This window comes from Strix uralensis, chromosome 4, assembly GCF_047716275.1.
Source record: "Strix uralensis isolate ZFMK-TIS-50842 chromosome 4, bStrUra1, whole genome shotgun sequence".
Lineage (NCBI taxonomy): Eukaryota > Metazoa > Chordata > Aves > Strigiformes > Strigidae > Strix > Strix uralensis.
Genome location: NC_133975.1, coordinates 116,737,903 through 116,760,674, shown reverse-complemented (window position 1 = coordinate 116,760,674; position 22,772 = coordinate 116,737,903). Strand labels below are relative to the sequence as shown.

The window sequence follows — 22,772 nt, the reverse complement described above, 5'->3', positions numbered from 1 at the left end:
TTAGCCTTTCATGACTTCCATATGTATCGTGATAAACCAGAAGAAACGTGGCATACAGTAAAACTAAAAGTTCACTTTTAGCTGAAGTTACAGCTGTCTTTGGTTGGGATTTCAAGGTTTGGTGTTCAAGCTGTGTTGATTGTTTGGGGGGGTGGTGGGTGTAGGAATGTAGTTAAAGTAAGCATTCTAAAAGACTTAATTTACAGGACAAAGCCGTGCCCACTTTAATGAATGCCATGATATTCTATTAGGTGAACTCTTGGTTTTGGTAGTTCTTGTATGCCTTACCTAATAATGTAATAATTTTTCAAGTTTGAATGTTGAGCAGTATATCTTAAATACCCTTGTTATCTCTGCTCTATATCGCAGACTGCATTAGTTAAGTAAACTTTCTCTGACATTTGTCACCTTCAAATTCCTGCAGCTTTTGGAGTCATGAAGCAGAGAACTGAAACTACTATCGAGGAATTTACTTGCATTGTTGCACAGCTGGAAGTGTTGAAATGCCCTTCTATGGTGGGAAAGGAAGGAAGAGCAATATTCTCCAGCTTCTCCTTGCATAAATACGCTTGAATCCAAGAGACTTTAGTACAGCTTGTTGTGGCTTTTACTTAAGTGCCACACAGTCATGAATCTGTGATCCTTGTTTTGGTAGGCACAGGTGTTACTTTTGGGTCCCTTCTTACCAAGGGAAAAGAACCAAAAGTGCTCTCTTTTGATCCTTGCTAATACATGATAGCATTGTAGAAAAACTTGTTTTGCTCTGCTTTTTTTCTCTTTATGTCTGTCGCTCAGTACTTATGCTGTGTAAGCTGACATGATCAGTTTCTGCCCATGTTTTGCATCTTCTATTACTCTTCATAAAGGATCAGTTCCTTTGGGTTCATTGAATAAGTGTGCATTTATATCTGAGATGCAGCACGGTGGCTGCTGACTTGAGGGATTGGTTGCTGGAAACAGAGGTGGTCAGGTTGGGCATTGGGGGGTTTTCTTGTTTTGTTTTTAAATCGCTCATCAGTATTCTCATGTTTTTTCATTTGTACACAAAAAAACCCAACCAACGAACAACCTTTACTGTTAATTATTAAAACCTGGTTTCCAGTGCCCGTCTCCTTTTTTGGAATCTGATTCCTGATAAATTGTGAAGCCATGTAGTGGCCTTTTCCTCATCAGAGATGCTAAGTAGCTGGGCAGTAGTAAAAAAAAATCAGTTTCCTTGAAAACTTAAGAATTTAGGATCTTTATTTAGTCTTTGATTTTTTGAAAACTGGTTTGGAGTTTTAGACCTGCTCACTTACTGATGGCATAAATTTCCTTTCCTTAGGAAGTGAGGCGAATACAGCTTGCTTTTTAAAGTTAATTTGTTTGACTCCATTGAGATGATTTGGCTATGCAGGCATGTCTGGGCTGGCTTAACTTTGCAATTCATGTTTCTCTTTTGTTTGCAAAGTCTGCTTTGTTTCTGGTCTAGATCAGGTTTCTTACAGCTTTCTTGCAACTGTTACTGGCCTTTTATGATGACTTTGGCTCTATATTGTTCAGGAAGAAGTGAGCAAGGCTTATCTATCTAAAGGTGAAGTTGCTTCTTAGTTGATAGTAAAAACTAGAGGTGATCTAGTGGTTAGGATGTTGTCTAGGATTCAGAAGCCCTAACTTCTCTCACTGACTCATGAGTTTGGCAAGTTAATTCAGGTATTTCTCTTTTCACCCCCTCCTTTGAATTTAACTTTCAAGTGCTTAAATTAAAGACAGTTTTTTAGATGTTTATATTCTGCCTCTGTACATAAAGACATTTAAATGTATTTAAGCTGATTTATTAGTTGTGGCTTTATGAATTCTTAATATTCATTTATTATATTTAATCATCTTTAATCAGGATGTTAGTGCCGTGCCTGGGATCAATCTCAAGTAAGACTTTTAGCTCCTCACTTAAGCTTTGTATTTCTGAGCAGACAAACCTGTCTGCCTTGCTAGCTTCATGGTCAATGGCTAATAGGTTTTCATTTTTGGAAGAGGACATAAAATGAAAGATAGTGCTTACTATACAACCAACAGCTTTGGCATCTCATTCTTTCAATGACCCACAACTTTTTGCCATCTTTCCACTAAAGTTAAATGTCTATATTGAGAAGTTACTGTGTACACTTGATATGAGGTCTGTGAAAATATTTGGGGGGGGGGGAAAAGACTCCCCCCCCCAGTTACTGAAGATCTTTTTTGGTTACTTTTGCTGTCTAACATAGTGCTGTCTTGGTGATCTCCAAGACTTTAAAAACCAAGTTACTGTTGGAGGTGGATAATGGGCATGAAAAACTATAGTACTTAAAAAAAAAAAAATTTAACCTCTGTTTCTGCTGTATGTTCTGTGAGTCCCCAAGAAGATGTGTGCGTATCCTTCATTTATTCTTCTTGCTACTTATGCTTTCCTGTTTCTGTGAGGCAAAATAAGAGGGAAATTGACCCTAGTAAATGAATATTTTCTACTAGTGTAGTGGACAGAGTCAGCATGACTGACAGCGTCTGTAAGAGGAAAGTGACAGAAGCGTGTTACTAAACCATGGGATTATCCTTCTCTCTTTCTCATTATTTCTATAGTTATTGTAAGCAAGGTCTGCATTTTCTGTTAGCTTATGAAAATTAAACAAAATCCTGTGGACTGCCTTATAATTTTTTTAGTACTTGTGAAGAAGGGGGGAAGTTTTTTTTCTTTCTTGTTTCCAAAGAACATTGAACTCTATCAGCATCAGCCTCCTGAGTTGTATTATTTTGACACTAAAGAAACAGCAAGCTGTAAGTGATAGGGCAAGAAGCAGCTGTCTGTCTGTATACTTTCAAAGATCATAAATAAAAAATTAAGAAATGTATACCCAGGCATTCAAGTCCATAGGTTTATATGCTGAATAGATCAGTTGATTTTTTTTTTTTTTTTTTTTTTTTTTTTACTGTGCAATCAGAAAGACTATGATTTAGTGAAATCTTCCTCTGAAGAAGTGGCTATACCATCTACTGCGGGATTTGAGAGGAAAGAGTTTGAGCTGTGACAGGTGACAAAGCTCTGGAGGAGTATGTTTATGTTTTATGAATGTAATGGGCAACATAGGCCCGCGTTTTTACCTTGAAGTAGTTCATTGAAAAAGGACTGTAAGAATGCAAAAAACATTTATGAGCTCCCTTGGTCTTTTAAAGACATATGATCAACTGCCAGGAGATGAGTAATTTTCCCTTGGTAATCTTTGCATAGTTAGTGCTCTGCTATGTAGAAGTTGAGAAGTGAAACCTGCCTTGATTAATACTAAATTGTCTGGAAAATGGTCTTCTCAAGACTCTGTGTTGCCTAAACTGAATAGACGGTGAGTTTTCAGTGACAAAATTCATGATTTGTAAAACTGTCTACTGACTGGTTATTATATCAGTGGATGAGGATCTACAAGGAATTACTGGATGATTTTAGGGCATGTAGTGACTGGCATAATGATGAAGCAGGTGCTGACTTCTGGCAAGCATTTCGAATAGCATGCCAATAATGCTACTAATGTATACATTGACTGCCAACTATTAACAGTTGTTAAAATCTTATCGGTTCATCCTGTTATTGCTGGCTGCTGCCACTAGGTGTTTCCTTCTGCTGCATTCAAATAGTTTTGGACTAGACAGCAAGAAGTTTTGTTTCTGGAATTTTTATGTTTATTGTCATTAGTGTAACACAGTTCAGCAACAGTTGGTGATAGAGAAGCTGGTGTCTGGTTTTGAGTGACAGTCAAATCCTGTTGAATACAGTTTGCTTGTTTTCTGTAATGTAAGCAGTGTGTAGTGGCTGTCAAAGTGGATGACAGCTGTCTCATGCCAGCTCTAATATTCATCTGATCCCCATGAACTACTTAATTCAACTTGCAAAACCAGAAGAAAACTTGCCTAGGTGTAGGAAAAAAAAGTCACTTTGTTAGTGTCTGGCTCTTTGGGAGAAAAATAGTTCAGCACAAGTGTCAAAGCTGTTTAGAAAAGGGAAGGAGCAGTGAAAGTGGGGCTGCTTCATCTAGCACTAGATTGCCATAGGATTGGATCCACAGTCTCATGAAATCTAAGCCCAACAGACTACTTTCCACTTGATTGCCTTCTTTTATGAATATTGATTTATCTCCTCACCTCTTAATTAAAATAACTGTTTCATATTTTTCTCAACTTTCTACTTTCTCACTTAATAGCTGTTGTTATAAACAGGTGTATTATTACAGTAAATTTGTGGGTTTGTATATGAAAATCAGCTGTGGTAAATCCAGAATTTGAACCAAAGTGGTGGAAAAAGCTTATAGAGTATTATGAAAATGGAATAAAAATGCAACTGGATTTAATGACATTTCTTTAGTGAGTGTTATTCTGAGGTTTTAACAGCTTTTTTAGAAATGTAACAACTATCAGAAAGTGCAGTAATCAAGATGGAACACTTTAGCTATTAGCTTGGGAAATTCAGATCTGAAGTTATGCCTAGTTTAAAACCTCTCATTTTTATCTAGTGGTAATTTGTAGTTGTGACTCCATAATTAGGGAGCTGTGCAAGAAACTGCATAAAATTTTAGGACATCTTCTGCGGTTTTCCTGAAATGTAGTGATTATAGGTAATAAGATAGTAATACAATCAAATACAAATCAGAGCCTAATAATCTAAAAAATGTATGTTTTCCTCTATCCAGTTTTCCATTTTTGAAAGTGATGGGGTGAATTTTTTGTAATTGTGTGTTCTCAGGCATACTTTGATTAACTTTAAAAGCTCTTGAAAGCAGAGCAGGTTAGGCTTCAGTGAAGAAAGGGCAAATCATTGTCCTCATTTTAAAAAACCCAAACCAAACAAAAAAACCTTTTAAATCCCAAAGCCAACCAAGCCCCTCCATGGAAACAAACCCCAAAACAAACAAACAACTACCTAGCTTGTTTACCACCAACGTTGTAGAGATTTGTAATTCTTAATTTGAAATCAAAGCTTTAGGGCCTCACACTATCCACAACAGAATTCTTTAAATAAATTCTTTGAATATGTGGGAAGTTCAAAAGTAACAAGTTGGGCTACTTGAGAGAGGCAAGTCACCTTCATAAATCAGGAAAACTTTATGATTTTTTTTTTCCCCAACTTGAGTAAGGTTCTGTTTCTCCCCACCCCATAAATTTGCCTTCAGAATAGAACTGGGGGTGGGGTTAGGCTATACAAATTTTCCAGATGTTTTTTTTTTGATAGGCTAAACTTGGTTTTATGGTGAAAATTGCAGTTTTTGTTAAAATATGTAATTGAATGGTGATACATTAAGATACATTCGATCTTATAGCAAGAATATTCAAAATGTAAACAATGTGCCTTTCAATGTTAGGAGTTCAGCACTTGGGCTAAACTTTTGTAATCTGTTGGGATTTATGGGATAAACAATATTTACAAGTTTCAATTTGCAGATGTACTTCTAAGAATATTAGCTGACTGTATATATAATTTTCATATGAAACAGTAGCCAATACTTAATGCAGGAGTATTTGGAATTGATATTATGGTACTGCATAGAGGGTTAATTAAGAGAAAAGCAGAAAAGTTTAACATAAATACACATATTCTTTTGAAGTTTGCATTCTAATTAGGGGATATATGTTCATGGAGGTACTACTCAAAACAGTAAATCCTTTTTCCTGTTAGGCATCCACGGTGCATAGGCTGTATCTTAGGCTATAGTTTGACAGGCATAGAAAGAAAATACCTGTGTATCCCCAGGTAGTGGTATTTGTTGTTAGGCTTTATTGGTGCAAGCATTTCTGAAATTGTATGGTAAAGTGGATTAAGGAGACAAAATCATCTAAGAATGAATTATTTTGTGTGGTTTCTTTATTCTGTTACGGTCTGTCTCTAGATGTGGTCACAAATTACCTGGAAACAGTTGGGCCACCATAAGAGAGGGCTGGAAGCAGCATGTATGTATGTATGTATAGCAGTGCCATATTCAATGCATGTTAAGCTGTGATATGGGAGCCTTTATCATACAGCGTTTTGTCTCTGCTGAGTGAAAACGAAGGAAAAGTGATGAAATACAAAGTGACTTTCCTGGGTTTTGTCTACACCAGAAATATATTATTTCTTCTGTGATTATTTTAGAAAACTTTGTACAACCAGACACAGATTTTTTATGAGCATATTTGAGAGGGCTAAAATGAAATACCAATCTGGTGAAATTATGATATGTTAAACCTCTGCATATGCTCTGTTTAATCCTACTAGAAGGGGAGTAATAAGGTCACCCTTCTCAGTGACAGCTTGCCCATAAGGGTTTAACACACTTTTACTTTCTGAATGAACTTCATTGCCTTAGTTGATTAGTCTTCGTTTCTCTAAGCACTTGTCTGTGCAGCAAAGTCAAATTTCTAAAAAGGATATACCTTTAAAATTTCATTTCAAAACTATTTTTATATTACAAGTCTTAAAGGCCTTAATTTATAGCCTGGGATTTTTTTGTTTTGATCTGGTTTTTGTTTCACCAGTTAGTTTTAGTATGTGTTTGAAAGATGCTGAAGTAACTTGAATTGTAAATTATTAGAATGGCCATTTTTGGATGAATTATATGTAGTCATGGAGAAAAAGAAAGTTTTCAAGTGTTGGAATTGTATCCTACCTTCAGTAAATATCTGTCTATTCAGTCTTTAAAATGATGAAAGCTAACTATGCATTTTTCTAAATAATAGTACTTCTGATTTTTGTTGTGCAAGAAAGGTGGTGTAATTAATCTGTTAACCAAAGAGAAGTGAAAGTTTTCCAGTTGTTCAGGGTTGAGAAAGCAATGCTGAGGAAGGAAGGGGAAATCTTTCAAATCTCCATTGAAAGTTAGGCATGTAATCTGCTTAAATCATTCTGAAAGTCATACCAATCCGTTATCTGCCTCTTTAGCCATCTTAAAGCATCTGTTTATGCCTACTCAACTAAGACAGCTCATTAGCTGATAAAAACAAATGATTAGTCAATGAAATTGAAACCCAGTTCTATTTAAATATTAATTTTGCAGAATTTAAAGTTTTATTTATTATTATAACTAAGATATGTTTGCGTTAACTGAGTTGTATATTTTTTTAAAATACACTGTAATATGCATAATAGGCAAGGGAAACAATTGTTCTACATAATGGAATATACCAGTTAATAAACTAAATGATGTAATTACTTAAACGTTGTTAATGGCTGTGATGCTACCCTCCACCCTCCTAATTAATCAGATGCCTGTATTTGATAGTTGCAAATCAAGATAAATAATATCAATATGGAAGCACTTGTTTCTAAAGAAAACTACAAAACCAAAGTAAGTTTCTAACTGATAGAAGGTTAGTTATAGAAGAAACCTTGTATGTGAGGTTTTCCAATATAAATAAAGATTAAATTAAGGAGTGTTAATGTCTTCAATTTAATCAAATTTGCTGTATTGCGATATTAATGGTGGAGTAATTTACCTTAAAATGCTTGATTATTCCCCTGCTTTTAAACCAAGTTTGGTATCTTAAGGCTTTTAGTAAGGTGTTGGGTTTTTTGAAAGCAGAAGTATCTCTACTTTTCCAAGACTTTTCTGGTTTGCTTCTAAAAAGTTGCTCCTTTCCTTTGATTCCCTCATAAGTGGATTGAGTTCTTTGTCGTTTAAAGGCTGGCAGTGTTTCTTCTGATCCTACCTAAAAGGTTACATACTCATTACCGCTGTTCTGCTCTCCTTTCTCTTCAGTGCTACTTCATGGATGTCTTCAGAGAGTCTGGATTTGATTGACCTCTAAAGAATTACTTGGGCAGTCTGACTTGCTGGAATTGGTCATATGCAGGGTACTGTGAGGATAAATGTGGGCAAGAAAGTAACTTCTAATCCAGTACTCATTGCTAAGTGAAAGTACTGAAGTGTTTGCAGTTGCCCAGATTGGAAGAAAGATATGGTGATAACTGCAAAGGATTGTGTGTGAATCTGTATTTTCTTTTCCCAAATTCAAAATGGTGGACTTGTGTTCTACTGCTTTGCAGATTCTCCTGTCATCTCTTCTTGTCAATCACCAGGATTTCTGCAGTGAATGTACCTGCCAGGCTGTCACTTTTTTTTTTTTTGTAGATTTCAATGTATCCAGAGTAGAAGTTTAGGACACCAGCAGAAAGGGGAGATAGTCCAGGCTCTGCTGATGTAGCTGTTGGGTAGACCTCACAGAATTTGGCTGCATTTTTTCTGAAAACTCAGAACTAATGAAATAGTAAAACACCTCAGAGTTTTTGCTCATGGTTGCTTGATGTTGCTGCAGTCAAGCAACTTGTAAAACGTCTGCTATTATACTTCTGGTAATTGGATGATATTAGGCATAATGATGAGTAGTTTGACAACTTCCATGCAAACTAAAACTGATGTGGTAAGAACAGGATGGAATTCTTTCTTTTGGTACATATTTTCTATTTTTTGATACTACTGTTATTTGATGACCAGTGCTGTGGAGCTGGTAATTCCAAGTAAAGCAAAATCTACAGTGGTATTTTTAGAAAAGAGGCTCTACTGAAACTAGTATATTTGTGTTCTGCTCTGAAAATGCAGTTCACAACTGATTGAATTACAGGACTATATTTTAGTGTTACAGAAGAGAGGAACTCCCTTCAACTGATGGCTGTGGATCAGGATCCTGTAGGTATGTCTGTCTTTCCAGTGCAGTATTGTGCCAGCTATTCAGACATGGTCTGGAATTGAAAGAACCAGAGGCATATGTTAATTCAGAGTTGTGCTCAGCAGAAGATTAATTGGCAGCTGCAGTACTGTATTAGTTTAGTTATATTGCTTCCAGAACCCTAACTAGTGTCAGAAACCCTCAACTGCACCATTTACAGGGATTTAACTCTTTTAAAATGTTATTTCTCAGCCCTGAGTCGTTTTAGATAATATAGAAAAAGTGGAATTGTTTAGCAATAGTCCATTATCTTTCCTTCTAACCTGTCTCAATAATTATTAAATGAGTAATGCTATATTCAGTATACCACAACTGCTTTCATGTCTGGAACCATCCTCTCATTTCCATAGCTGGGAATGCTTTTGCTTATATGCAGGAATAGCTTTCACTCCGTCCTGAGAAACAAAGGGTGAAAAATTATTCCCCTCCCCCCCCCCCCCCCCCTTTTTTTTTTAATGGTGGCTCTAGCAAAACAGTTTATTCAGTTTTTGAAGCTTTTTTTTTATCATTCGACAAGGAGGAGCAACATGGATACTTTTTTTTAGCCACATAGTATGAGTATCCATTACTATATATGTAATGTGAAAAATTGGACTAATGCTGCACTGGACTGAAAAGATTCTTAACTTTGTATTAGGCAAAGATATCTATTAATATACATTCAGAGAAGTCTCTCAAGAATACCTATTTTATCTTCAATTATTCTTTTTCATCTTGCATTCATTCTGCTACTGTGGAAGATTGACAGATGATTGAATCAGGAATGGGTCTGTGTTCCAATGCACAGACAAAAATCAGAAGTGTTACTGGTGCTTAGTTGCATCAGTACTGGAGCTAAGGGACCCTTATGAATGGGTTACTTCACAACTCTAACATGGGAGGCTGTTTATCTGACCTCGTGCTAGCTTTTGTAGTTGATCAGAATGTGAAAAGCTTTCAAAGGAGGGAAAAAAAGCTTTAAAATTTAAAGCTTCTCAGTCAATGTTTAGATACCTGCAATCCCATATATTGGGGCTAAAGGTTTTTTTTTTTCCTTCAATTAAAACTTTTTAAGTTATACAGCAGAAGATGAAGTCCTCAAATCTTTGCAAACTCTTCCAGTTTTTCTTACTGATAGTTCAGGACTGAGAATACACAAAGCAAACGTGTCTCATCACATACTGTTATTTTTTGCCACTTTACCTCAGATAAGGACTTCAGCTCTCCCATCACTACCTATTCACCAAGTGAATTCTTGACTATATCTGAATCAGTTTCAGTATCATGTCAGTTGTTCTTGAAGGTCAACAGTGCTACAGATAACCTGTGATACAAAAATATTACATGAAGCTTATAGCTTTATACTGTTAAAATGTAATATTTGTGGCTTCTCACCAGTTTTGAACCCCAGGCAGTATGTAAATATGTGTGCTTTATTGGACAATATTGAAAAGTGAAGATCGATGCATTAAAATAAACTGTTAACTGATACGACCTGCTGAAGTCTTCTATTAGTTTGTTTAACTGTAAAGAATGTAGAGGAATGATCATGTTCTATTTGAAATGCATATATTTACATGAAAGGAAATAACAGTATCTATAAAATGCTGTAGCTTTTTAGCATGGTGTTCATTGTATTCAACTAGTTATGTATGATCTAAGTAGGTGCTGCTGTGCTGAAGCCTAACACTTCAGTAGGGTATGAAAGCCTCTGCCTTAAAGATGGCAGTTCTTTTCAGTTTGACTCAAAATAGAAAGCATTAATTACTGCTGTTAAGTTAAAGGCTATTTTAATTTTTATAAATAGAAAATCCAGTGCAACCTGTGTAAAGTGCTTCATGGTGCGCAGAATGCTGCAGAAATGCACTACACTTGTAAATATTGCACAGATATTAACACTGACCTGGTTGATTCTTAGCTCTTAAAACAAGAAATGGCTCAACATAAAAGCCTTTTCTGGCTGCTCTCTGCACAGTAAGTTGGTTAGTCAGATAGGTATGGTAAGATAGAAAAAATTTCCTCTTCTGTTTTGGAATTAGTTCAGATCATTTTACAATCAGCCACATATATTCTTTTTTTACAATCATGAACAGAATTTGCCACATTCTCATCTTGTGTGAGAGCTCTTGCAACACTATTTGTATCCCACAGAGCGTTTTCATCTGCACCTTTACACATTCTTACATATTCTGAAAAAAAATTGGTGAGCCTGTGGAAATGTCTTGCCAATGATTCAGTTTTTTCTTTAATAAAATGAAAGAATCAAGGAAATATGGTGTGGTTTGTTCAGATTTCTTGGTTTTTTGCCTCCTCTGCTGTTATCTCTCTGGAGACTGGGTTCTATGGCATCTGAGCAACTTTGAATATCTTCTGAATTTGAGAGCAAAAGTAGTCTCTTTATACTTCATGTTTTTATGAACTGAATCTTGACTTCATCCCTGTTTCACATAAAAGAAAACTTCAAGTTCTTTGCAGGGAAAGAACATGTGCAGACACAGTGTAACTGGTGGGAAGGCTTTCTATTTCAGGAAGACAGATTAAAAACTACAAAGGCCAAAATGTAATTGGAGTAAATAATGGCCAACCAGTACATAATACTTCCCTATTTTAAGGTATTTTAAGGTTGCATTAGGATGAGTTAGTTTGATTCATCGTTAATAATAAACACATTCTTATTTGAAACCAAGCCTATCATTTCTACACTGATTCTTGGGTGATAACATAAATTAATATTATGACCAACTATAGGAGATTTGAACTCTCATTTTAGACTTGGTGGGTGACTTAAACCCCAAATATCTGCAGGTCTTACATCATAGAATTACTGAGTTCATAAGCATTTTGTAATGTAGGACGCTTAGTAATTTTGGATGTTCTGGCACAGAGATAACAGAAAAGTGTCAAACACCCATGTTTTGGGGAGCTTGACTTTTTGCCACATGGAGAGAAAGGATTTATGTTTATGCAAATAATGGGATTGAAATCCCCACATGGTGTTATATTCAGGGGGCAGCTGCTGCTTTTACTTATCATAAGCAAGAATAATTGATGTTTTGGAACTGTACTTGCCTCACAGCTTGCCCCCAGATTGGGGAGGAGAGAAATCCCTGCCCTAATGTCTGCTTAATTGCCTTCCTGTCGAAAGACATAGGTGCCTGAAAGGCTTGAATATAACTTTTAAATAAACTCAGAAGTAATGATTTGGTACTCAAGTAAAGGACGAACTGTTAAATAAATTCACAGATATGGTCAGTTATCCCTTTTTGTGTTATTGATACAATAATAGCATAGTTACCTACATAAATAAGGATCTACAAACTTAGCTGATTTTTCTGTGGGTTAGTTTTCAAGCAGCAGCTTGAAAAAAAAATCGAATTAAATATTACATGGAGTAATTTAATTCTAGTTGCCGTTAAATCTATTAAATGTGTTTCAGAGTGTTCATATCGCTCAGATTTTTTTATTTAGAGAGATGTGTTCTGAGTGTAAATTTTTTTTTTCCTGAATTCATTGGAGAAGGCTTAGTTCCTTGGGTGCTAAGAGTATTTTGTTTCAGAGTTAGTCTGAGGCAGTAGGGAGTTTGTACTGTGGTTTCTGACTAACTTTATTGTTTATACCGTAATAAACCAAAAAAAAAAAATATTTGAAATATATGGTTGCTGGATTACACATGGAAGAGAAGGATGAGCCCTGTTTTATAGTCACCCTCTCTGGCCCACCCCCCCAGCATCTGCGACCAGCTGTAGTTGTAGAGAGACAGGATGTCAGCCCAGATGGACTTTTTCCTCTCAATCATAATGGTAGTTTTTACCTTACCCCCTCTGATGCTGCAGGACTTTGATTCAGGCTGTAATTCATTTGTATTCGCATGAAGATAATTTGCTTCATCATAGCTCTATTGTGAGCTTAAGAGTCCAGTTGCATAGATCTTGCAAGATAAGAACTTCATTTTCAAGTTGTTAACAGTTTGAATAATGGTTTAATTTAATATTAACATTATTATTGGGATGGAGGGAATAGTTAATTAATTTCAGACTGTAGAAGATGTTGGAGAGCAAGAACACTGATAATATGTGTTTCAGATTCAGCCTGTTGCCTGTAGTGTGTTGGTAGGTCTTTTACTGTCAATGTCAGTCCTTTTTCTGAAAATCTTTTTTTAATAACAACAATTAGAGATCATATTAACGTGATTATTTCCAAATACTGAATTACAAAACCAGGAAGTAAAAATAAAGCCTGTTGATATATTCCTCTGTATACTCTTTGATATATTTGGATACTTGTTTTTTATATTAGCAAATGTTTAAGTAGGAAATAGCCCAGATACTTGAAGATCTTGGCTGAGATTTGCAGAAGTAACTAGTGGTTGCTTGCAGATTTCTAGAGCGCTGGAGATTTGCAGAAGTGACTGGTGAGTGTCACATCTTGGATGCTTCTCTTGATGTCTTTATAGGAACTGGGTTTTTTGTTTTGTGTTTTTTTCCAGGTTGCTGCTTTATTCTTTGAGTATTTGATGTGTTTGTGGTGTGTCTAGTTAGACACTCCAGATGGCTGGTTATCTTGGAATGCTCGCCTTCTACCATTAGATAATTATGAATGTTGAGCTCTTAATAGAAAACTTTAAAAAAAAATTATGGTGGCATTACTGTTCAATAGAAGACGTTCGAGAAATCTAATTTTTAGCAATGTCATTAATTTTCCCTTTTTGTCCCTTTTGCTTTCTTTTAACAAGTTCCCCAGTCACTGTAGAGTGTATGTGTATATATATGTTTTTTTTAAAATGTGGTAAGAAAATCTTGTCGGATTGGACTCCAGTGTTACGGTTAATACATGCTGGAGGGGTTGGTTATGTTACTTGCGGTGGTAACCCCTAGCTGTGTCCATTGTGTGGCTGGGACCATTGGCAAGCTGCGATGCCTTTGGCCTGCAGACTGGAAGGACTGGCCGTCTACCGCAACAAGCTTTTGTCTAAGTGGGTGCACCAACACCATTTAGATGCTAATGTGATATAAGCTCGCTGTTTTGTACTAGAACTTGACTGCATCTCAGGAATGTGGCCTGTCTGGTTTTATGTTGGCTTCGGCATTAAAAGGGCCTACTGTAATTCGTGTCTGCCGATCGATTAAAGCTGCAATCTTCTGTTTTACAGCTTTGATGTGCCAAAGGAAATTGTTGGGGTTGGTGGAGAATTACATACTTTTTTTTGGTCCTCCAGATCTTACCTGTGGATCTGTATGCTTTTTGTTTGCCATCTATGATTTGGGAATAAAGTAAATTTGCTATGTGAAGCCATATATGGCATTAGCTTTACTGAAAGATTTGAGCCCTTTTTTTCCCTCTTCAGGTTTTGTTATATGTTGGGGTAGCTAAATGATATGTTGTTCCTTTCTGCTTTTCTTACAAATATAAAGTGGAGTATATTTCTGTATTTTTACCAGAGATGTGACAATTTTCTGTTGTTTTCTGGTTCAGTGGAATACAGATTGTGGTTCAAGTTTTAGAGGTGGTGAATAAATGAATAACCTAGGCATAACAGAGACGTGTTATAATAAATTTAAGTTCTAGTCACTGCATCTTAGCAGCAATTTGCTGTATTTTGTGTAGAAAAAAAGGATGTGTGTATGGTGCAAACATGAATTGCAAAAGTAACCCTGGGAATAAAATTTTTATAGGTCTATTTTGTACATGAACACAGTACTCATCAGATCTTTGCTGCGCTCCCTACATGGTCTCATTATAAAATAAAACAATAGCTGTTTACTTTCTTAAAGAATGTATGTGTTTTGAGAAAATACGTATTTTTTTAAATGTGTTGAATGATAAGTTTCTTCAAGATTTCACTGCTTTATTACATGAAACGTGTGGAGGGAGCACAGGGGAGGAAAACTGTAAATCTAGTTGGACTCAGCTAGCAATTACTTTAGCAGATAAAACAAAATATGCAAATATATCCTGAGTGCTCTAAGGCAGATCTTTCAGACACTGACTGTCTGTATCCCTAGCCAAAAAAGGACATATGATAATTAGATTTTGAAGGACCATGTGCTGTTGCTACAGAGCTAAATATTAAAATGCAAGAAAGCAGACTACCACATGGCACAATTGATTTTTATGGCAGTTCATGTTAAAATGCTCTCTTTTTATATTGCCTTTTAGGTTACCTAGGGTGAAACAAAATTACAGGCTTGGAGACTCTGGAAAAGCTCAGCATCAGCATTTGAGGTAAAAATGAACATACTGAAGTAATCTTGGAAGTGTCCTTCTTGTTAACTTTATGGAACTGATTGGAGTAGAAATTTTCATCAAGATCCATTTTGCATTTAAGTTTTCAGTATTGATTTAAAAAAAAATTACTTCAAAATCTCTCTTTTTAGATCTGGGAAAACTCATACTTCAGGTGAATATATCGTGTAAATTTTTTTTATTTTAGAACTTTGAGAACATTGTAGATCTGCTTAGATATGGTATTTTTCTTTTCAGTTGTAGATTTATAGAATGGCTAATATATTATGAAATTCTTTGTCTTTCCTAATTTTACTTGTATAGTTAAATGTATTTTTATGCAAATCACCATTTTAATTGTACAATATTTTTACCGTTATTAAAAAACACATGTATTAATGTACTTAGGAAGAAATTGTTGCTTTTTCATGAGTTTACTGTATGGTGCTTCAAATTGAAATATTTAAAAGAAGTTTGAATTCCGAATTTATTTTTTTAATGTTTAACTCAAGTGAAATGAAAATACATGTGCATGGAAAAAGGAGTACAATTATATAAAACATAGTAAAATTATGTAGAACATACCACTACTGTATTTCTCACATGAGCCAGTTATATTAATATTAATCATTGTAACCTGTAAATAGCGTTAAGGAAGTATGCTTTCGTTGCACAGTTAAACTACCAAAAATTAGCTTTTAAATCACTCTAACATTTTTATTTCTAATAGTAATCTAAAATAATTCATGTTCAGGATGGATTTAAATAGCTCATTTTATGTCAGCCAGTTATAGTGTAGGGTTGACACATTATAGCGTTTATAAGCAACTGAACTGCCAAAATTAACCCTGCTATTGTAGTTCTCTTTTCAAACCATTTTTATAGTTGATAGGTTTTGTTGTTGTTCTTTTTAAGAGCCGAAGCTTGCAAATTATGTGATTAATCTACAAGCTGATATCATGATGTCAAAATGCAGTTCGGGAAGCATAAACACAGAGACTGTGGAAATTAAAACGGTAAGACTATGCTTTGTAGTATGGGAGAAGCTGGTTTTTATGTATCACTTCACTGTATTCTCCTTTTTTATATTTATTCTTCAGGATCTTAGCATAAAGTAACTTCTGTGTGTGAGGTTATAGAAATTTACTGTGAATTTATTCAGCAAGAACAGTGACAGGAGCTACTTTTATTTTATCCATAGATGGTTAGATACAGCAATGGTGTAGATAAGATGTTTATCATGAAACACGTGCTTTGATATTTTCTATGAGGCTGAATATGATTAGAAATGTATTATTTTTTTTAAAAAGTGGTGTGTGTGTGTGTTTAAATATATTTTTTGTAGATTTTATATTCAAATGTGGTTGTGTTGGTGAAGTACAATAAATTAAAAAAAGTGGGAAGAGAGGAGGTAAGAAGGGTTGGAATTAGAATTGGATTTTTAAGTTGTTCCAGATAGGAGGTACAAAGTAAATGACAGGTAAATTATTAAGGCCTTAGTTTCGATAGTATGCTTCACTTTGAATTATGAGTTCAGCAAAAACAGGAAAAGAGGCTATCCAATTTAAGTTATGTTAGAAGAGAGATTGACACGTAGTTTGATAACATAGGGAAGACAGAAATGTATCTAGTCCTCACCTTGCCTCACATCTCAGGTGCCATACACTTCACAGTTTAGTTTTTGTCCTCTGTGTTAAGGAGGTAAAAGAAGAGAAATCTGTATAGCACCTCTTCTGCACCACTGATTAAGCAACTGCGTAGTTAGAGGACTGTTGCACAGGGCCATATAGACATCAGTTTTGAAAATGAAATAGATTGTTCCAGCATCTGACTGCATGTCTGTACTTGTTAAAGGAAAAGCATCCCCTTTCTAAACTTCTATTCTGAATCCCTCATGTACTGGTGTCACTATAGATATGCTAGAAAACTGATTTTTATTTTCATGTTTTACTTCTGGTAAATGCCCTACAGCTCATGTATGTTATGCTGATATATAGTGGTATATAATTTTTTTTTAGAAACTGTTAAAATGTACAGCAGCGTAACTTTGTTGATGTGAACTGTGTCTTGCTGGCTCTGATAGAGCTAGATTAATTGCAACAGAAAGTGTTTATTAGGCTTTTGCCTCAAATCCAGGTTTGGTCATTCTAGTGACTGAACACTAGATGAAGGACTTAAGGGGTTGTGGGTTTTTCTGAGTCTGCTAAATGTCATGTTGTACTCCATTTCTCTCTGATACAAAGACATCTAGGAGGAGTCTGCCAGGAATTCCAGCTGTTAACTATACTGTATTGCTTGTAGAAATGCTTCAGAAGCAGCTCATTCAAATGTAGAGTCTTAGTGTAATCTTAATTTAATAAGCTCTTTAATGAAACTTTTCTGAACAGAAAGCAGCCTTTGCTGCTTTGGTATGTCTTGGTGTGCTATTAGAGACCAATGTCCTGCCTTTGCTGTTAGACTGGTTCTGTATCAGAAAAAGAGAAGAAAATTCTTCTAGTTAAAGATGAATGGTTCACAATGAATATTGATGATTGTGCTAGGAAAACTAGGGAAGCAGGTTCTCATAGGAATGCTTCCATTTGAGCTTTGTAAGCACTTACGCGTTCTGTTTGCCTTTCTTGAAAGGGAACTGCTCCGAAATATGTTTTCTTTTTGGTTTTGGGTTTTTTTTTCTCTTTAAGAATATTGTAAGACCAAATATAAAAATGGCCATTAGGCAATGCATTTGGTGAAGGTCTTTGAAGGATAACGGGTAAGGAGTGTCTTGTGCAGCTGTGTTGTATGTTAAAGATAGCATGATATAAAAGAGCTTTGTGATTCATCTAATCCTTTGACAGTACTTCCTTACTTTAGACCTTCTGAGCCAAATGATGTTGGTTAGAAACTTTGAATTTTGAGTTGGGAGCAGAAATCTCAATGCTTAATTTTCAAAGTATCCTAGATGTTATCTGCTAAATGAAAGGGAAAAAACCTTTTTCCCATGAAAATGAAATTTTTCACTTGTTTCTGAGATGCTTGAGTTTGGGGCACTTTTTTTTTCCAAATAAAAACTGAGTGTGTTTGTTTTGGTCTTTAAGTTCTCTAGGAGAACTGAAGTTACAGGAGTAATATTCACAAAATACGCTTTTGTAATGCTTTTGGACTATCATGGAAAAGTCAAATCCTTTTAGAAAGTATACTTTTAAAAGCAGATTTAGAAACCAGATGATATTTGAATCTTGTATCTTGACCTTCACTTGGGCAAAACAATTGCCACTGAATGCTTATAGTGTAAGTCACGTTGCTGTAGACTTCTGCAATAATTGGTATAGAACACCTTCAATGAATATTTTACATTTTGTAAATTAACATTTAATTTTCTACTTTGTATTTTATATTTGTAATATTTTATGTTTTTATTTGTTCCTCCATTACCCAAATAAGAATTTTCTGTGTTAGATCTTTCAGCAAGATAATGTTTCATGTAGCATTTGGATGTAAAACTTACTATAAAGAATGTGATATTCAGACTCTTTAGGTGTTCATGTAAGAGAATATTCAAGCAGCAAGTTTCACTTAATATTTTTTGTGTAGCTTGTGGTTTATTTACTTTAGACTAAGTGGATTTTTTTTTTTCACCCCTTAAGGCTAACTTTTTTTTTGGCTGATGCTAAGAGTGTTCTTAGAGAATAAATTCGACATTCCTGGACAAAGATGAAAACCTACAGCATTAGAAATAATTTTTGTATCACAAGGATTATATTGTGTACAAATTTACAAATCAACATTAGTGAAGAAAGCAGATGAATATGGCAGTAATAAATTTTTGTTGTTAGTAGGAGATAGTTGTAGTTTTACGTTAACTTGGTGTGAATATAACACATGCTATGCCCACAAATAGTGGTAAAAACTTGAAGGATGTATCCCCAGGGCTCTAGTCTCTTCTCTGTGACCTTCAGAGCATCATTCCATAAATGTTTTAAATGGTCCTTGGAGCAGGACTAGGTCCAGGATGCCTTATTCCAGGTGAGTGCCCTCCTTGGTTTGGCTTGTATTCCTTAGTGTTTCTTTGATATATTTTTGTGCACTAAGGGACTGCTTCAAGTTGGAAATAGTCCTTGAAAAACCTACACCACAACTCCAGAATGATTGTAGACTGGAAGAAACTGCTATTAAATGTTGCTGTCTGTTCATGCCCAACCTTGTGCCCTTCTGAAATAAAGTTCTTTAAATGGTATAACAAGGGTTTAGTTTTAGCTCTGCAGTTCACTGTCCATTCACATAAATGTGCATTAAAATAAGAACATCAAGTTGTGGATTTTGCTCTTAAAACTATCAAGATTGGCCATAAAACTGGGCCTTTCAGTATTATTTTACTAGAACAAATAAGCTTGGGCACTGTGCTGCTTTGTCCAGCTTCTGTAACCTAGTCTAAAGGCACAGGAAACAGGACTTGTTTCCTGTGTTTCTCCCTCCAAATTCAGTTTCAGCAGGTTCTTACAGTTTCTTGTTCTAGCATTTTTCAAAATAATGCAGTGGATAAAGATGGAACATCTTGGCAGGTATCTTTGTTACTCACAGTGGCTGAGCAGGACGGGTTTGGTTTTTTTCTGCTTCTCTGTTAGCTAGTTTGTTAGCTAGGTTCAGTTGACTTCTGTCCATAAACTCTGAACACATGTACTTACATCTCAAATGTTTTCAATTTAAAACCTGTTCTTCAAGTATGTGTGTTTTTTCCCTCTTTATTTCTAGAGGATCCTGTACTGCTTTTCTTTCATTGAAGAACTTGATATTTTTCCTTGCTATTGAAATAGAGACTTGGAATGATACAATCACTTCATTATTCTGGCTTACTCCCATAATAACATTGACATTGATCTTGTCAGATCTTATATACTTCCAATACAAATAATACAAATGAAGGCCAGGACTAGGAGACTTCAGCACAGCAGGAAGTAGTATTGATGGTTTAGGGAGAACTTTTTCTTTTTACCTGAGTTTGCATACTGTGGGAGGGAATTTAAGCTATTTCAAGTGTGTTCTGCCTCATGAGAGCTTAACTCTTATTTTGCTAATTACTCATGCAGTTCATTGTAACTAAATTATCTTTTTTTATTAGATTGCAGGGTAATAATGGCATGGTTAACGGTGGCAGGCAATGTTGTTTTGCTTGTGCTTACTTTTCAAGTTACAAATGTGCATTTGCTGTTCCTTTGCACTTCAGAAAGTTTTTTAAGAATGCTTTTTGATCTCGATGAGATGATTGTACTTAGGGCAGGTCCTTCATGAAGAGACACAGAAACTAAAATCGTAGTTTAGCGTATATGTTGTTTCACAGCTCTTCCAGATCAAACTGGAACGATACATAAGTATAAATCCCCTTGCTTTTTGCAGTGGGGTAGCTAACCTAGTATCACTGTCATGAAGTGTGTAACAAAGGAGATACGCTTATTTGTGAATATTGGATCCTGTGCTTGTTTTTTATTAGCAATCTTCTCAAATAAGGTTGGTTTTCCTTCCTTAATTCCCTCCTGGTGATGTGATATAGCTATTTCATATGTTCCCAAAGTTGTATTTATGATTTGGAAAAGAAACACAAAATATGTGGAATAGTAAACAAAGAGGAGGCACTGCTGATCTAAAGTGATTTATAAAACTGAAGTGGCTAGGCTTAGACGCAAGAATGATTGGGGAATCTGCTTTAGCTTTTATTATGTGAAAGGTTTGGGTTTTATTCCTGGATCTTTCTAGCCTTGAGCAATTACGATGGCTGTGAGCAGGTCTCATTCTAAACAAAGCAAGCACTGATTGTGTTTTCACATGGGTTACTGTATATAAGTAGAAAAATATGCCTGAGACCATTTCAACGAAATAGTTAGTCATGATAGCCTTTTGGTTTTCTTCAAAGGATTTTTTTGTACACGTTACCAACTAGCATGATACTCATTGGAATATAAAAAGAGAAGGTAGACATATTAAGGGGGACCTTCATCTATAAGCTTGGGGGGGAAGTGGGGCGGGGGGTGGGGACAACATACCTTTCCCTACGTTTTCTCTGTTCTCCCCAGCTCTCATACACCTAAGTTGTCAGTTCATACAAATGAAAAATGTGATACTTGTTTATGCCTGTGCTGTAGAAAATCAATCTTTTTCTTTCTTGAAGTAAAGCTAAACCAGCTTTATTTTTCTAAATTTGTTCTTAAAGACATTTTAAATGGGATTCTGTCAGAACATGAATGGAACTTTATTCTGCAATGTACATGCACAAACCCAAATGCGTAGAATGAGCTTTACCCATAAAGTACAGCTCCTTTCAAATTTCTTTGATACTTAGATAAAAAATATATTTAAGTGTAAAAGTGCCTGTAAATTTAAAATTAATGCTTTCTGCTGAAAATAGTATGAGACTTAGCACATAGTGGAAGTAAAATCAAGTAATGTCCTTAGAATAAATTTTCTCTTCTTGCTTTATATTGTGACTGTATCTAATACTGTTTCTTTTTTCTTCTCATAGTAGGCTGTGCTGGAACAAAAATGCAATGAAAGAAACACTGGATGAATGAATGAAAAGCCCTGCTTTGCAATCCCTCAGCATGGCGGGACTGCAGCTCATGACCCCTGCTTCCTCCCCAATGGGTCCATTTTTTGGACTACCATGGCAACAAGAAGCAATTCATGATAACATTTACACGCCAAGAAAATATCAGGTACTAGTGATAATACTAATATAGTAATGTCAGAAAAAAGTACAATTAAATTCATTAACTTAATGGAAAAAAAACCAGAGCAGCTGGAGAATGTGCAGTGTTGCACACAGTCTAGGCATGTCTCTCTCACAGCTCCATCTGTTGGGAGTCAGTTGTGTCTCTTATTTTTTAGCTTGGCTGTGTTCTACATTTGTAATATCCTCTGTTCCCTCTTCTCAGTTTGCTCTGACAAGCAGAACAACTTTTAAGCTGAGCATTCTCTTGCTGCTCTCTGCAAAATGCTGTTGGGGACACATACAGTAAGCACTATGCTGTGCGTCTCGATTGTATACATACAATCATGTCTCCTTCCTCCTCTGACCTTCTGTCTTCTACATGGTAAATGTTGATTTTTGGTTTACATACTGGTCAAAGCAGCTCAGTAATGTCAGAAACCCCATCAGGGCACTCTGGTTTTCATTTCTTTTTAAGGAAACCTATTTCTGAGTTCTAGAATTTCAGTTCTCTTTGTACTGCAGAGGTGCCTGAAAGTTGGCATTTGGTTAGTGTTACTGAAAAGCTTAGATCACCTTGAGCTAATATACTTGCTTATTTGGCTGAATTGATGTATACAGTTAGATTTAAAAGCTCTAGCTTTTTTCTAAACAGAATCATCTGTTAAAAAGATAGAAAGCTACTTAAAAATAGCAAATTATGATACTAAAGGCTTTAGATTTAGAAGATAGACTATATATAGTCTGGGTTTTTTTTTTCTTTAAGGACTGTGACAATACATTGGTATGAAAGAGATGTATTCTATGGCACTGGAAAGATCTCTAGAGATACTACTGACTTATCTGTCATTTATTTACCACTGTGTTATTTTTTGTCAGCTTTTTCACTGCATTGCTGTGAGTAAGGACATTATTATTATTTTTTTAACCTAGGTTGAACTGCTTGAAGCAGCTTTGGATCATAATACAATAGTCTGCTTAAACACTGGCTCAGGGAAGACTTTTATTGCAGTACTACTCACTAAAGAGCTGTCCTATCAGATCAGGGGAGATTTCAACAAAAATGGGAAAAGAACTGTGTTCTTGGTCAACTCGGGTAAGAGGAAAAGTATACTAAGTTGTTAAAAGTGCTGCTAATATTTCCATGAAATATTCCTTAACAGAAGTTGTGTGAAAGCAAAGTTGGGAGAAAGCTCTG

At 35.4% G+C, this 22,772-nt stretch overlaps 1 protein-coding gene across 10 annotated transcripts in view; it reads left to right on the top strand.

Annotated features, from left to right (window-relative positions):
- The window catches only part of DICER1 (dicer 1, ribonuclease III), a 66,568-nt gene that overhangs the window by 3,372 nt on the left and 40,424 nt on the right, over window positions 1-22,772 (top strand). For 5 of the 10 annotated variants that reach the window (XM_074868690.1, XM_074868693.1, XM_074868689.1 and 2 more), the window contains exons 2-5: window positions 14,830-14,895; window positions 15,811-15,911; window positions 21,389-21,581; window positions 22,508-22,670. In XM_074868690.1, coding sequence (XP_074724791.1) covers window positions 21,438-21,581; window positions 22,508-22,670 — 307 coding nt within the window. In that variant the 5' untranslated portion in view covers window positions 14,830-14,895; window positions 15,811-15,911; window positions 21,389-21,437. Of the gene's footprint in view, window positions 1-12,943; window positions 13,085-14,829; window positions 14,896-15,810; window positions 15,912-18,804; window positions 18,901-19,856; window positions 20,380-21,388; window positions 21,582-22,507; window positions 22,671-22,772 lie in introns of those variants that run through there. The other 5 variants (XM_074868695.1, XM_074868691.1, XM_074868694.1 and 2 more) reach the window with 5 other exon arrangements.